The 17,311-nt window shown below is 41.3% G+C and overlaps 1 protein-coding gene across 1 annotated transcript in view; it reads left to right on the top strand.

The window, feature by feature from the left end:
• Positions 1-11,730: 11,730 nt before the first annotated feature.
• Positions 11,731-17,311, top strand: part of LOC134379024 (kinesin-like protein KIF6) — a 63,153-nt gene continuing 57,572 nt past the window's right edge. The window contains exon 1 of the mRNA XM_063098289.1: positions 11,731-11,758. Coding sequence (XP_062954359.1) covers positions 11,731-11,758 — 28 coding nt within the window. The remainder of the gene's footprint in view (positions 11,759-17,311) is intronic.

A 17,311-nucleotide genomic window follows, 5' to 3' on the forward strand; every position in this document is an offset into this window, starting at 1 on the left:
ACTACAGGCTGATATCCTTGATGAATATAGATGCAAAAATTCTCACTAAAATACTAGCAAACAGAATACAGCAACACATACGTAAAATTATTCACCATGATCAAGTGGGATTCATCCCAGGGATGCAAGGTTGGTTCAACATACGCAAATCAATAAATGTGATACACCATATTAATAAAGTCAAACACAAGGACCATATGATCATCTCTATAGATGCTGAAAAAGCATTTGATAAAGTTCAGCACTCATTCATGACAAAGACCCTCTATAAGCTAGGTATAGAAGGAAAGTATCTCAACATAATTAAAGCCATATATGCCAAACCCACTGCCAATATCATCCTGAATGGGGAAAAGCTGAAAGCTTTTCCTTTAAGAACAGAAACTAGACAAGGATGCCCACTCTCACCACTCCTATTCAACATAGTGTTGGAAGTATTAGCCAGAGCAATCAGAGAAGAGAAGGAAATAAAGGGCATCCAGATTGGAAAAGATGAAGTCAAACTGTCCCTGTTTGCAGATAACATGATCCTATATATCGAACAGCCTAAAACCTCTACAAAAAAACTGTTGGAATTGATAAATGATTTCAGCACAGTAGCAGGATACAAAATCAACACACAAAAATCAGTAGCATTTCTTTTCTCCAATAGTGAACATGCAGAAAGAGGAATCAAGAAAGCCTGCCCATTTACAATAGCCACCAAAAAAATAAAATACTTAGGAATTGAGTTAACCAAGGAGGTGAAAAATCTCTATAATGAGAACTACAAACCACTGCTGAGAGAAATTAGAGAGGATACAAGAAGATGGAAAGATATCCCATGCTCTTGGATTGGAAGAATCAACATAGTGAAAATGTCTATACTACCCAAAGTGATATACAAATTCAATGCAATCCCCATCAAAATTCCAATGACATTTTTCTTTTTTTTTTTTTTTTTTTAATTTTATTTTGTCGATATACATTGTAGCTGATTAATGCTCCCCATCACCAAAACCTCCCTCCCTTCTCCCTCCCCCCCTCCCCCCCAACCATGTCCTTTCTGTTTGTTTGTTGTATCAACTTCAAATAATTGTGGTTGTTATATCTTCTTCCCCCCCCCCGGTTTGTGTGTGTATGTGTGTATGTGTGTGTGTGAATTTATATATTATCCAATGACATTTTTCTCAGGAATGGAAAGAAGTATCCAGACATTTATATGGAATAATAAAAGACCACGCATAGCCAAAGCAATGCTGAGCAAAAAAAAAAAAAAAAAAAAAAAAAAAATAAAGCTGGAAGCATAACACTACCTGACTTTAAGCTATACTACAAAGCTATAATAACCAAAACAGTATGGTACTGGCATAAAAATAGACACACTGATTAATGGAATAGAATAAGGAATCCAGAAATCAACCCACACACTTACTGCCATCTGATCTTTGACAAAGGCACCAAGCTTATGCACTGGGGAAGGGACTGCCTCTTCAGCAAATGGTGCTGGGATAACTGGATATCCATATGCAGGAGAATGAAACTAGACCAATATCTCTCACCATATACTAAAATCAACTCAAAATGGATTAAGGATTTAAATATACACCCTGCAACAATAAAACTTCTTAAAGAAAACATAGGAGAAACACTTCAGGAAATAGGACTGGGCACAGACTTCATGAATACGACCCCAAAAGCACGGGCAACCAAAGGAAAAATAAACAAATGGGATTATATCAAACTAAAAAGCTTCTGCACAGCAAAAGAAACAATTAACAGAGTTAAAAGACAACCAACAGAGTGGGAGCAAATATCTGCAAAACATACATCTGACAAAGGATTAATATCCAGAATATATAAGGAACTCAAACAACTTTACAAGAAGAAAACAAGCAACCCAATTAAAAAATGGGCAAAAGAGCTAAGTAGGCATTTCTCTAAGGAAGATATACAAATGGCCAACAGACATGAAAAAATGCTCAACATCACTCAGCATCCGGGAAATGCAAATCAAAACTACACTGAGATACCATCTCACTCCAGTTAAGATGGCTAAAATCCAAAAGACTCTGAACGATAAATGCTGGCGAGGTTGCGGAGAAAAAGGAACTCTCATACATTGTTGGTGGGACTGCAAAATGGTGCAGCCTCTATGGAAAATGGTATGGAGCTTCCTGAAACAATTGCAGATAGATCTGCCATATGACCCAGCTATCCCACTGCTGGGAATATACCCAGAGGAATGGAAATCATCAAGTCAAAGGTATACCTGTTCCCCAGTGTTCATCACAGCACTCTTTACAATAGCCAAGAGTTGGAACCAGCCGTAATGTCCATCATCAGATTAGTGGATACAGAAAATGTGGTATATCTACACAATGGAATACTACCCAGCTATAAAAACGAATGAAATATTGCCATTTGCCACAACATGGATGGACCTTGAGAGAATTATATTAAGTGAAAGAAGTCAGGCACAGAAAGAGAAATACCACATGTTCTCACTTATTGGAGGGAGCTAAAAATTAATATATACATTCACACACACACACACACACAAAAAGACCAGGGGTGGGGGAAGAAGATATAACAACCACAATTACTTGAAGTTGATACGATAAGCAAATAGAGGAGACATCGGTTGGGGGGAGGGAGGAGGGAGGAGGGAGCAATGTTTTGGTGATGGGCAACAATAATCAGCCACAATGTATATCAACAAAATAAAACAAAAAAATATATATAAATAAAAAGGATCAAATATTAAAAAAAAAAATTTGAAAAAAAAAGAATACTATTTTTCAAAACACAGACTAAACAATTAACATTTTACAACAATAGTCATGTGATATTTTGGTGAACAGCAGTTGAAAACTGCAGCAAGACAAGGAATAAAGTATAAATACCAAATATTTACTGAAATAATATTTCAAAGAATACATAAGGCTTTTATATCAATCCAAGGGGACTTATTCAACTGACTACAACCTTTAATATAACTATCAATCAGATGGGTTGGTTATTCAGTCCTTTCATTCCCCACACACTGCAAAGAGCTACACATTTCTCTGACTTTCATAAATAATAAATTGTCTTCTGTACAAAAATAAATAAATAAATAAATAAATAAACACAAACTAAACCTGACTGTCCTTTTTACTAGTGAGTTTTTTTATTACATTTTGAACAAAACCTGTAAGATCCTTGTTTGTTCTTGTTGTTTATGTCTGCATTTATGCATGTGTAAGCTGTATGTTATGTCTATATGTTCGTGTCTGTATGTGTAATTGTGTTGTCTGCATGGTACAAAATTGGCTTATAATTAATGCACACTCATTAAATAAATAAGTATACTTTTCAAGTTCACGTGAGTTAAATTTTCTTTTTGACAAAATAAATACATTTTCAAAATTTGATTTAAACCTTATACCTAAACTTGTCCCTAGGTGAATATGTCTCCTCGTTATCTCAGCTCTGCCTCCAGGCCATGCTTGGAGAAACAATATCTTTTAGACATTATCTTTGTGAATACTGCCCTCTGTCTTAAGTGCCATATGACCGTAAATGCCACATGGAAATCTGGGACCCAGTACGGTTAGTGAAAGGAGACCTATGCCCAATATCACTAGGCCCTAGATTACATTAACTGATAGGGGTATAGATTTAATACACCAAGTTTTTGGCTGGGAAACCATAAATATTTATTTGGTAAAAATAGCTAAAACTCAAACTGGGCTTTGTGTAATTTGCTCTGACAAATAAGTGCCTATTTACTAAAATGAATGAATAAAAATGTTCTTAGCACTTATCTGCCTGGGTTTACTAATCAAACAGGATTACATTTGTCTTTTCTAGAGGTCTTTTAAGTTGTGATAAGTTCTTGTGCACTCTGCCTTTGAAACCCATTGTTACTTTGGTTTTATTTTTTGTAGTAATTTTTGATCTTATTCAATTAAATGTTTTAAGCCTTTTGTTATTTGACAAAACTTTCCAAAACTAAATTCTGAAATCTCAACCTTTTGAATTAAATTAACTTTGAGGAGTTCCAAGGGCCCTGGAGCTCCTCAAAGGATATGTAAAAGATGTATCAAAACTAATTGGCTTATTTAATAAATTAGACTACATGGGAAAGCATTGTCAGTCCTGAAGGTGCTATGGATATGGGTTCCAAAATTTTGTAAGGTTCTTGAAAATCTGGGTCTTGACAAATGCTACCAGTCATAATCTTGGCTCAATTATAATTTTAAAATGTTATGTTTTCAAATATTTCATGAAAAAACTCTGATAGGTACAGTTTCCTGACAAACTTTGAGTTCATAGCTTTAAACTAAAATTCCAAAATTCTAATGAAGAAACTGATGGTTTGTGAAATTGTTCACAAAGGTCAAAACAACAAAAGTTAACCAGTGAACAAATTAAAAAGAATTATAGGTTTTTACAATTTCATTATTTTGAAACACTGCTGGTTCTCTTAATGTTTTGTTTCCCAAATTTAAGAAAATTCTCTCTCTCTCTCTTAAGCTATCTATAACTAACAGCAGTTTGGTAAAATATCATTTAAAAACAGAAAAGAAAGGAGTCAAGGGCCCAAAGGGGAAGACCAGTACAAATGGTCCCTTGGTCAGGCTAGGCCAGGGGGCCCTAGGGTCAGGCCAGGGCAGGGGGTCCTTTAGTACCAGGGCAGGCCAAAGAAGCACTTAGGGCAGGCCTTTCAGGCCAGGGGAGCCCTTAGTGGCAGGCCAGGCAAGGCCAGGGAAGTCTTACAGTCAGGCCATTCAGGCCAGGGGTCCCTTAGCACTAAGACAGGCCAAGTGGTCTGCTAGGGACAGACCAGTAAAGGGGGGCCATGTGGCAGGTCAGGCCACTGGGTTTCTTGGGTAGGACAGACCAGGCTGTCTCTTAGCAGTAGGAGGCCCTTGGCAGCATGCTTGGCCAGGGCACCTTTAGTGGCAGGGAAGGGCACAGAGGCCCTAGGTATAGGCCAGGCCATGGGGGGGGGGCACCTAATGGAAGGCAAGCCCAAGCAGGGGTCCCTTAGCACCAGGCCATGGCAGGATAGAGGTGGCCCATCGTGCCAGGTCAGTGGAGGCCAGCAGGTCCTTGGGGACAGCCCAGGGCAGGTCAATGGGGTCCTTGGCTCTGAGCCTGTCCAGGCCAGGCCAGCAAGATCCTAGGGACAGAACAGGCCAGGCAGGGCCAGGGTTTCCTTAGGAAAAGTCCAGGCCAGGTTAGAGGGCACTTGGGGTAGGCCTACCTGCCCAGAGGAGCCCTAGTGGCAGGCCAGGCTAGGCCAGGGGAGCCCTAGGAGCAGCTCAGGCCACTCTAGGAGGTCCCTATGTCCAGGCCAGTCCAGGGGTCCCTAGGGGCAGGCAAGGCCACTGGGGCTCTTAGCGTCAGGCCAGGCCAAGGAAGCACTTGGGGCAGGCCTGTCAGGCCCTTAGCAGAAGGGGGTCTGTTAGCAGCAGAGGGACATTGAATAGTAGGCCTGGCCATGGGAGCCCTTAGTGGCAAGTATTCTGTTATAGCCACAGAAGATGGACTAAAACAGAAAATTGGTACCAGGAGTTGGGTGTTGCTTATAACGGACACTTGAATGTGGAAACGGCTTTGGAACTGGATGTTGAGGAGAATTTGGAGGAGTTTGGAGGACTCAGAAGACAAAAAGATGAGGGAAAGTTTGGAATGTCTTAGAGACCAGATAAACGGAGGTGAGAGTGCCTATGGAAATATGGACTGTAAAGACCATTTGAAGGAGGTCTCAGATAGAAATAAGGAGTTTATTTCTGGGGCAAAGATCACCCTTGCTGTGAACTGGCAAAGAACTTGGCTGCATTGTGTCCCATGACCTAGGGCTTTGTGGAAGTTGGAATTGAAGAGTTGTGAACCAGAGTATTTGGTGGAAGAAATTTCTAATCAGCAAAGCATTAAGGGAGCTGCATGGCTACTTGTAACAGCCTACTCTGAGTTATAGCAGCAAAGACACAACATAAAGCCAGAATTTAAAAGGAAAGCAGAGTGTAAAGATTTGGAAAATTTGCAGCCTGGCCATGTGGTAGAGAAACAGAGAGCATTTTCAGAAGGAAAATTCAATGGTACTAAGAAAATTAACACAAAAGAACAGGATTATCAAGAGAAGGAGAAAAAGGCCCTGAAGACATTGCAGAAGCCTCTGGGGCCAACTCTTCCATTTCAGGCCCAAAGATCTAGGGATACAAAATGGTTTTGGGGAACTGGCTTGAGGAACCCTCCATCGGCTCACTGCTCAGGGCCACTTTGAGAAACTGCTTCTATCACCAGCACTCTGGCTGCTTTTGCTGCTCCAGCTGTGGCTAAATTGGCCCCAGGTGTGGCTGGACCCACAACTTTGGAAAATATAAGCCAGAAGCCTTGGTGGAGTCCACATGGTATTAGGTCTTCAGGCTCGCAGAATACCAGAGCTCAGAAGGCTTGGGAGCCTCCACCCAGATTTCAAGGGATGTATGGAAAAGTCTGGGGGTCCAGGAAAAGATCTGTCACAGGGGCAGAGTCACCACAGACAACCTTCACTAGAGCAATGCCAAGTGGAAACATGGGATCAGAGTTGCAGCAGAGAAACCCCATCAGCACCATGTCTAGTGGAGCCATGAGAGCAGGACCACCATGGAGACCCCAGACCTGTGGAGCTACAGAGTAGAATGACAGCCTGGGAGAGCTGAAGTGTGGCCTGTAACTAGGAAAGCCATAGGAGCAGAGCTGCTCAAGAACTTGAGGACCTAACCCCACACCAGCATGGAGAGGACGTGGAACATGGACTCAAGGTACATGATTCACCATCTTTGAGATTTAATGCCTGCCCTGCTGGATTTTAGACTTGTGTAGGACCTGATGCCCCTTTCTTTTGGCCTATTTCTCCCTTTTGTAATGGGAATATGTACCCTATGTTTGTCACACTGCTGTATCTTGGAAGTAGACAACTTATATTGATTTCACAGATGGGACTTTGGACTTTGGACTCTCAAGTTGAAACAAGTTAAGACTGTGGGGATGAAATGAATGTATTTGCAGGTGAAAAGGACATGGGTTTTGGGGGGCCAGGGGTGGACCATGCCATAGTGAATGGATTGAAAATGGTGGTCAGGGGAGTGGTTCTGAGGGCTTTAAATGAAGAGCACAGGAGAGTTCCTCTCTCTCTACTCTCTCTACTTCCACCACCTTGGAATGTGAGACCCCTGGGTCACTGTTGCCACCACCAGATGGACTTTGTACTTCCTAGCCTCAGAAACTATAAGCAATAAATGTTGTTTTTCTTTATAAATTACCCAGTTCCAAGTATTCTGTTATAGTAACAGAAAATGGACTAAAATGGGCCCTGATGCAGGCCAGGCCAGTGGGTCTCTTGTGTAGGCCTGGCCAGGACAGTGCTTAGTGACAGGTCAGGAAAGGGCAGGGGTGCTCTTGGTGGAGGGCAGGCCAGGGGGTGTCCAGGGGCAGGCCATTCGATGGAGGCCCTTAGTGGCAGCACAGGCCAATTCTGGCCAGTGTGTCTCTTAGAGGCAGGCCAGGCCAAGGGGACCCTTAGCACCAAACAGGCCAAGGGGGACCCTGGAGAAGGCCATTTGAGGGGGACCCTTAGTGGCAGGCCAACCTGGGCCATGGGGCAGGGGGGCTTAGCAATGTTTTATCATTTATACTTGGCCAGAAAATTTTCTTTTTCATTAAAGTATCAAACTTATTTACAAAATGTGTATTTTAATAATTATCCTTATTTTTATAGTTTCTTCAGAATCTACATTTATGTTTTTTCCACTCCCACATTTGTGTATTTTTATTTGAGTCAAATTTATTTAATTGAAACAAACACTGAAAGTGAATACATGGTTTTTGTTGGGTTTTTATTATTCAAATAAACAGCTTTCAGATTATTAGTCTGTCAATTCTGTCATTTTCCCCTCTCCTGATAATTTGATTTCATTCTTTTCTGTTTAGTATATCCATTCTCCTGTGAATCTTAGGTTTGTTATTTTCTTACCTTCTTATGATGAATAAGTAGTTTTAGAATATTTTGATATTTATTGTTTAATAATGACATATAAGTGTGAATTTGCTTTAGAAAATAAATTTGGCTTTATCCGCTTCATTTTAGCAATTTAACCATGATGGCCTTTAGTATGATTTTCTCTTCTTTTCTTTTTTATTCCCTGTTGGGGCGTGCTGATCTAATTGGGGTTCTTTAATCTGTGGATTGATGTATTATACCCATTTTGGAAAAATCCTCAGCCATTACACCTTCAGTGATGGCTTCTGCCCCTTCTCTCTCCCCTCTCTGTCCCCCTCTGAGTCCAATTACACATACACAGTTGTAATGAGGCTCATCCATCTCTGCTTCTTTTGTCTTCCTCAGGGAAGGCCCTTCAGGGATTTGAATGGAAATTCTAGTAGGTCACTGGTCAACCATGAAAGACTGTGGCAAATCCACTTGTGACCTTTGGGGGTTTCAGCTTGCTGCATTAGCACCCACGCCCTGCAGCTTTAAAATGTGGCAAAAATCTTGAGGGACCAATCAGCAGGCCCTATACTCCTGGAGAAACATTATCTCCCAAGCACTTTGAGACTCTGGCAGATTTTACTCTGACTTTTAGGAACTTTTGGCCTGGTTCCTCAATCCTCCATATTCCAGAGAATATCCTGTAGAAAACACCATCTGTTTCAGTGCTTCTTGAATTGTGTGATTGCTCACACCAGCATCAGCCCTGAGTGACCAACCAATACTTCCCCAGTTTCTCTGTCCCCTGTGTGGGCCAAGTGTGATCATCAGTCCCTGCTGAGAATGAGCAAAAACCCTGCCCTAGAAATCTCCCTCTCTGAAATTCCAGTTCATGTAATTATTGTTTCCACAACTCTGTTATGCGCTCTGATTTACACAACGATACATACTTTGCTTTTTTGTTCAATTAGACATCAGTCCTGGAGCTCTTTTCATTGCCAATAGGATTTCCTTAACTTTTATAAAAGTTAATATGTGTTTATGTAACTGGTTATCTCTAAACAGACTGTTGGGAAAATAGAATAGTTTAATCAGCATCCCCCCCTAGGGTCTGGTTGGGGGTGGTGCAGCGCATTCTTTGTAAATGAGTAGTTTGTGGGTGGAGTTAGTGTGCATGGGTGGTGCTGCCACCCTGGCTGGTGCTAAGTGCCTCGGGAGTCCACCCACGTGGCCATGCTCTTGTACCTATGGCTCCAAGGACCTTTTGGCCGGTTACCTAGCTCATAAACCTGTGTGTGAGGAATCTGGTGAGGCAGCCTGGCAATGTGAAGGGTTTGTGACCCAGTCTGTGAACAGGCTTGAGGGATCTGTGAGCTCCAGAGCCAACCCTAGCTCAACAATTGGTCCAGTCAGCAGGATTATGGGCAGGTAAAAGAGTGCCACAGACACTGGCTGGTTCTCAATCTTTTGCTACCCAAACCTGCGCAAATGAATATAGAGATAAATTTAAATGGACCCAGTACAAAAAGCTTGAGAACTCCTTCCAAACTAAGACTGATAGCAAAACTGTGGAGGTAGTCAGATAATATGGTAAAATAAATATTTTTAAATTGTACATTTTTTCATATGTAAATAGTTCTTCAAAAATTTTTAGTGAGGTATATCACGCTTAGAAAAGATTACATAGGATGTTGTAAGTTTAAAAATTAATGACAGGGGCCGGCCCATGGCTCACTTGGGAGAGTGTGGTGCTGATAACACCAAGGCCACGGGTTCGGATCCCTATATAGGGATGGCCGGTTAGTTCACTTGGGAGAGCGTGGTGCTGACAACACCAAGTCAAGAATTAAGATCTCCTTACCGGTCATCTTTTAGAAAAAAGAAAAAATTAATGTCATATAAACTCTGCAGACTGGACACAAACTAATGCATAGACTGGGCAGATATTAGGCTCCCAGTGTGTCCTGATCTCATTTCCCTCCTATCCCAGATGTGACCACTATCAGAAATTTTATAGTTATTCTTTTTGTCTTTACTGTCTATGAGGTATCACTAAGAAGTGTTTTGTTTAACTTAGTCTCTTTTAAACTTTCCATGAAAAGATATTAATAAAATTACCCGGAACATGGCCATCACTGGTGTCTCTGCCTCAGTCCACATCACACATGCTGGTGTTTGAGACTTACTACCCATTCCAGTGCTTATTAACGTTTGGGCTGTTTCAAGTCATTTTTTGCTCTTGTGAAAATGCTGCTCCTATAATTCATGTTTGTTTCCAAATGCCCACATGTACCATGCAACGGGATGGTCCTGGGTCTGCAGGGGCTGTGAGGCGGAAGGAAGGCCAGAGGCTGCACCCTTGGCAGGGTGGCATTTGGGGTGGCAGAGGGCCCGAAGGTGGAGGAAGTGCGGGCGGGCTCAGAAAGCAGAGGGGAGCATAGCCAGAAGCCAATAGCACCTGGTATTCCCCAGCAGTCTCCCATCCAAGTCCTAACCAGGCCCGACCCTGCTTAGTTTCCCCGATCAGGCCAGAGGGGGGTGCCTTTAGGGTCGTATGGCCCGAGACGCTAGCAGCTTCCCACAGGCGCCACAAGAGGGCGCGCTGCAGCTGTTCGACCCGCCAATGCCCTGTTCCGCCGCCAGGGGCCGCTTCGGGGTTGCGGGGAGGGGAGGCGCACGTGCACCCCAACACACACAAGCACATGCGCAAAGAGCCAGAGGCAGGGGCTGAGCGAGAGGGGGTCTGGATCATCAGGGCAGCATCTCTTACTGGTGGCTGGACTGGCTTTGGCTCGGCCGAAATGAGGGGGCGAAGCCGCGGGGGCCGTCACCCGAGGCGCCTCAGGAGGTGCTTGCCGGGGTCGGTCGAGCCGCCTGTTGCCGTCTCTCAGGCGGGATGACCCGGGGTCCTGGGATGTGGGATCTTGCGTTGGGTCCCTCCCGGGTGGAGGGGCAGGGGTGCTGCGTGTGTGTGGAGCTCTTGCCTGCCTCCTCCCTCCCTCCCTCCGGCTCATTCGCCCCTGGTGGAGAAAGTACTGTCCCCAGGGACGGCGACCCAAGTGTTGGGCAGAGAAGGCGGCAGGCGAAGTTTAGGACCGACCGCCGCCCCGCAGCCCCACCGCACCCCACCTCAGAGGAAGGTCCGGGCGGCCGAGGGAAGTGCCTGGGGCGCCCGGTGTGCGGGCTGCAGGGAGCCAGGCCTGCTCCTGCAGAGTGGAGATACCTCCTGGGTCCGCCGGGACTGCCAGGCAGAGGGAGGGCCGGAGGATGCAGCCTTGGCAAGGTGGCCTTTGAGGTGGCGGAGGTGCGACTGGGACCAAGGGACGGGAGCGGGCTGTCACGGATTAAAAAAATTTAGGTGTAGGAGGCCTTGACAGAGTGTTTATCCTAGAGGGCATAGAGGGGGTGTCTCGTAGGGGGATGGTGGGGAGGAGGCTTCTAAGAGCGGTCTGCTTTCTACCCTTCTCACTTTTCTTCACCCCTTTCCTCTCTTTCCCTGCAAGGCTGCTTCCCTGTCATGCCACCGCCTTTAGGGCTTTGCCTTTTCTTCCTCTTTGCCCATGCTCAGCTGTTAACCCGTAAAGACTATTGGTTTTGTGTGCATAGTGGAAGGTATGGCTGCATTTCCTCTTCACTCCGTGCATACCCGAGACTTTGTCTCTGACACTGGCTTCAGAGCATGGTTTGAGTTCATTCGCCATCGTTCCCCTTCGTTGTGCTTCCTGTGAAGACTGCCAGCTTGGTCATTCCCCTGGCTCTGCCCACGCTGCGTATGTAGGGGCTGAACCATGAGCAAGTGTCTGATCACCCTGGCAGGTGAGTGTGTGTCTTCTAGTGCAAGTATGTTTCTGTTTTTGTTTTCTTTTAAATTCATAGAAAGAGACCCTTGTTGAAATGAGACCCTTCAGCTGCTAAAATAACTACCAAAATAATTCCTTTTATAACTAAATATAAAAACTTGGTCAAATCCATTTTCAAAAGATTTTTCAGATCCCAACGTTCAGAGCATTGTAGGTAGGTTAGATTTGAAACTGAACAGAAGTATGTAAGCCTATCTACTATGATAAGTTAATAATATCATTAATGAGGCCTGAACCATGTTGACCTTTAAACAAAAGCTTTATCACCCCCCCCAAAAGGTAGCCCATTAAAACATAAGGATAATGAGTTTATGCCTTAAAGTCTGATCCTTAGCTAACGGTGAATTTAGTAGTATAGTCACTTTAAGTCTTCTAAAAGCTTTCCCTCCACCTCCCTTAGTTTGGGAGACGAAAAATTTGGTCCTTAATTGTGTCTTTTTTTTTTTTTTTTTAAGATTGACTCCACAATTTACTATGATTCCATCTATTTGATTGCCATCTTGGTTGGTCCTCGCTTACCTTCATATCTAAATTCTACTTTCAGACTTCTCTCAAACTGTTCAAGCCACCTAGCCACAATACCTGAAGACTTATTGTTCCTCCCTTACATCTGAAACTAAGGTTTTTGTATTATAAAATGGAATATCTTCATAGTCAAAGCTACATGGTTTTACACAGAATTTGTGGTTTTAATGGTCTCTGTACTTTGAATTATTTTTCTTTAAATGACTATTTCCTTTATGTACAGTCTTTCACGTTGGGCAAAGTGTAGACTCCTCCCCTCCTCCCTTTTTAAAATTCCTCACCGGAATCTAGAACACCCCACCCCCTTCCCTGTGAAGCTTAAATCTACGTTGTATTTTTCCCCCATCAGTATCCAGCAGGTTACCCTTCAGATAAGGAAGGGAAAAAGAATAAAGGACAGTCAAAGAAGCCGGCCAGTGGAAGCACAAAAAGGCACAAAAAGGTAGGTAACGATTACAGAACATAAATCCTAATAACATACTTCTTAATAAGAGAAATATTAATAGAATAGATTGAGAGAGTTATAAGAAATTAAAAGAAAAAGGGCTTTGGGGGATGGGTCTTTTTGTGAATTTTAATAGTGTCAGAGCCAAAACAGCAAATATAGTAACCTAAACTCCAGGGGAAGTTAAATGCTACTTCGTGTAGGTTATCTTCCTATTAAACATTATCGGCGCCAGTTAACTCTTTTGTTTCGTAATTCTGCTTAGAACCATTTGTAAGTCTGCTGATATATATTTTTAAATAACTCTAGATGAGTGTCTAAGTGCCTCCAAAGTGTTCTAAGCACCAGACTCAGCAGAAACAGTTGAGGCTTTCCCACTAACCCCTCAGCAGCAGCATCTAATCAGAGAAGATTGTCAAAACCAGAAGCTGTGGGATGACGTACTTGCATCTCTTGTGGAAGGACCAGTACGTAAAGATTTTTTTAAATAGTAGTGTTCTAATGTTAACAAATGATGAAAAATAATTTCCTTATGAAGTATGATCTTCCCAAGTCAGTCAAAATTTGATCCTTCTATCCAGTTTTCTCATCTAGTGCTGCCATCTTTCAGAAACAATCTGAGGTGATAAATTTAAATGCTCTTAAATTTATTTTAAACCCCTTAGATATTGGTTTTTGACTTCTCTTTGCCTGAACTTAGCAATTTAGGTTGAGGTACTGTTTCTGGAAAGAATGTTCAGTTGTGAAACATAGTCAACTGAATCTAAAATTCACCAGGAAAATTTTTGTTATAGTTTAGAGATACCTAATAGCATAAGCCTTAAGCAATTCAGCACAGTTTCAAAGCCTACATGTTCAGGCTGGCCATTTAGCTTGGCTGGTTAGAGCATGGTGTTGTAACATCAAGGTCAGGGGTTCAGATCCCCATACAGGCCAGCCGCCAAAACAAAAACAAAACCAAACGCACATGTTCAATTTAGGGATAAAGTAAACCGGAGTTGATTTATTTAAATATTTTATATTTTAAAATTTTTTTCCTTTTTTGGTAATTGTGAAATCTTAAAGTGAAAAGGAATCACAAGGTTAACTAATGTGTTAATTTTGTACTAAGCTATATTTTGCAAATGAAACTCTCTTATTAAATCCCCAAAGTTGGAGGCTTCAAATGTAAGTTATCTGTCCATTCTTTGCTCACTTGCTTTTATTGTGTCTTTAATTTTACTTACAAGTTTGAATCCTTTATTATTAGAAATTGACCCCTTGGGCCTGCCCCATGGCTCACTCGGGAGAGTGCGGCACTGGGAGCGCAGCAGTGCTGGGAGCGCCGAGGCCACGGGTTCGGATCCTATATAGGGATGGCCGGTGAGCTCACTGGCTGAGCGCGGTGCGGGCGACACCAAGCCAAGGGTTACGATCCCCTTACCGGTCCCCCCCCCCCCCGCAAAAAAGAAAAGAAATTGACCCCTTGTCATTTGTAATACACTTACTGTTCTGTTTTCTTCCCCTCCAAAGTGTTGTGATATGCAGCTTTTGTGGGTGAGCTCTAGTAGCCTCTCTTGAAATTCCATCTTGTCATCTCTTAGTAATTTCTTCCTTCCATTTTTCCTTTCACTTCTCTCACTGCATTAGCTAGATCTTCTCATAGCCTGAAATGGGGTCAATGAATATCTATATGTGCTTTCTACCTAGACTTAAAGGGAACTCTTTTAGGGCTTTTGTGTTGCTTTTTTGACAGAAAGTCAGTATTATTGGGTTAAGGAAACTTTCTAATATTTTTACACTTTTAGAAATGGGTGAAGTTTATCAAATATCCTTTGGATTTATATTAGAATCATAATTTCCTTTGCCTGTAAATGTGATATGTTGAGTTATCCTTGGTAGAATGAGGCTACATGTTTGGAGAACAGAGGAAATTTTGTTCTGTGAGAAGTGTTACTTGCTTTTTAGCTAAGAGACCCAAGCAGTAATGAGAGTCTGACTCTATTAGGTCAGACTAATTTTCCCTTATAGCAAGTTAAGATACAGCAAGTTGTTGTTAATCACAGTCTAATTATTCTGATTGGGAAAAATATAACTGGTTAGTGATAACTCAGGTGAGTTCCAACTTTGGGTGGGCAGGGGACAAAATAGCAGATAAAGGTAGAGGAAAAAGCTACCTGAGTACACGTGAAAGTTCTCTTCCCTGTGGGTGATGTCCCACTGGTGACAGGATCTGACCTCCCTAGATGAGATTATTGTAACCTTGCTGCTAGTGATTACTCAGGACATTTATGTACTATTACTCTGGATAGGATTCACGCCCATTCTCTTCAGATAAGCCAGGAACACATTTAATAAGCCAGAAAAAACAGGTGTTAGCCAGTGGTGACTTTTAAATACATATATGTATATACGTTTATATCCCAATTCCTTCCCAAGGCTCTGTGTGAGGGACACACTGCTTTGGCTACAGTGGTCTCTGTGCTGTTTAAACACACTCACCTTGTTCCTGCCCCGAGACCTTTACACACATACTATCTCTTTGACTGGAGTTCTGTCCTCTCCATCTTCATGTGGCTCACTCCTTCATATCCTCTAAGTCTGCATAATCAGTCTTTCTTCAGAAAGGCTTTCACAGTTACCCTTTCTAAAATAGTCACTCTTTAATCTGTTGCTTTAAGTTGCTTTGTTTCCTCACTTATTACTATCTGAAGCTGATTTTTCTTTTTTTAGTCTGATTGCCTGTAGGAATATAAATTCTACCAGAGCAGAGACTTTGCCTTTTTATTACCACTGTGTAGATGAGTGCCTCGCACATTGTAGGAACTCAAAATACCTGTATTACATATATGGATGTTATAGGCACCATGGGGTATCAAGGAACTATCAGTCATTAACAAAGTAGTTTGTTAGGGATAGGGTGCCTGGTATAAAGTTTGGGTTTTTTCAACATTTTCCCCTAGGTGATATATTCTTTTAATGTATTGCATAATATTTTATTTATAATTCACTTGGCTTTCATAATGCATGTTCACAAATCAGTTAGTATCAAGACATCTTTTGAAAGGTGACATTTGATTTTTTTAACTTGAAATTTTTGTAAATTCTATTTTTTATTAATATTAAAAACAAACATAAAATACACTTCTTGTTGCCAAAAGTAACTGAACTGAATGGAGAATTTTCCTTATGACTATTCGGAAAAACCCTACGTTTCCTTCTAGTTTAAAATAAACAAACAGCCTGGATAAAATGGAACTAGTGATAGCTTTTGAAGAGTATAGGGTATCTGTTTGATTATGTTTAATTTATGGCTCTACTTTTTGTAATTTGTTCCACTTTAAGTAAACATTAGCATCAAGAAAATATGGGACTTTTAGACCAAGGCAAAATATTAAAATAATCCTAGGAAAATTAAATATTTTGAATTCATTGTAGTATTAGATACTACAGAGTATTATTGCCTAGTGCTTTTTTTAAAGCTTAAAAAAAATAAATATTCAATGTTTGTAACAGCAAAAGATTGAATAAATAATGCATGTTCATTTACTGAAATACTGTGCAGTGCATGCAGCTTTTTGAAAAAAGAGATCAGTATGTAAATGATCTTGAGACAAGCTGCCCTTGATTTTAAGTGGAATGTGAGGTTTCGGGGGACTTTGACTTTTTAATACTGTATTTTGACTTTGCAACCCTCTCCAACCCAGTCTCTAAGATTTTTAACTAACATGTGTGAAATATGGCTTTGTCAGTTTCTATTATATAACTTTGCTTTTCTCAGGTATAGTTACTACTTGCTTTTTCTTTCTTGATAGAAAACATGTTAAATGTGACTAAGACACTTTTTTTTTCCTGATCACTTAGAATTTTGTTAGTATATTATGAACTGCTAACCCTTTCCCCCTTCCCCTTGAATACCATTCTAGAATTTTCTGAAAAAATTGGAACAATCTTTTATGTGTGTCTGCTCCCAGGAGCTGGTTTACTAACCTGTGACAACAGAGTGCTTCTGTAATGTCTGTAGAGTAAGTAGAATTTCTTTCTTATTTCCCTTTACACCTGTTTTTAGCATATAAAGAAACATTTTTCCATGAAGTAGAATGGTTATGGAACCTTGCCATTTAAGAAGCATTCAATTACATCTCAGTAGTGAATGTTTTAATTTGATAGTAATAGTAATTCAAATATACAAGGGTACTTCAAAAGTTCATGGAAAAATAGAATTGAAAGATAATATAAATTTTTCCATAAGCTTTTTGAAGACCCTTCATAAATTGTTTGAGGTACTCTATCATGTTTGGAATTGTTGAGGAGGGGTTAAAATGGTAAAGAAGAAAGTAAGGTGTCATTGCTTTTTCTATATAGCATCTTATATATGTTTTATATGTTACAGTGCAAACTGGAATAGTTTCATGCACTTACAAAGGAATCTAAAAAAGATTCTATCTGGCAGCATGCCCAGATGAATTGAATATTGTGTTATCGGTGTGATGTAAAAGGAAAATGTGAATTTTAGTCAAGCCAAGGTTGGCGTTTAGCTCTACCAAGTGGTGGTGGTTT

This window comes from Cynocephalus volans, chromosome 5, assembly GCF_027409185.1.
Source record: "Cynocephalus volans isolate mCynVol1 chromosome 5, mCynVol1.pri, whole genome shotgun sequence".
In the NCBI taxonomy this organism is placed as follows: domain Eukaryota; kingdom Metazoa; phylum Chordata; class Mammalia; order Dermoptera; family Cynocephalidae; genus Cynocephalus; species Cynocephalus volans.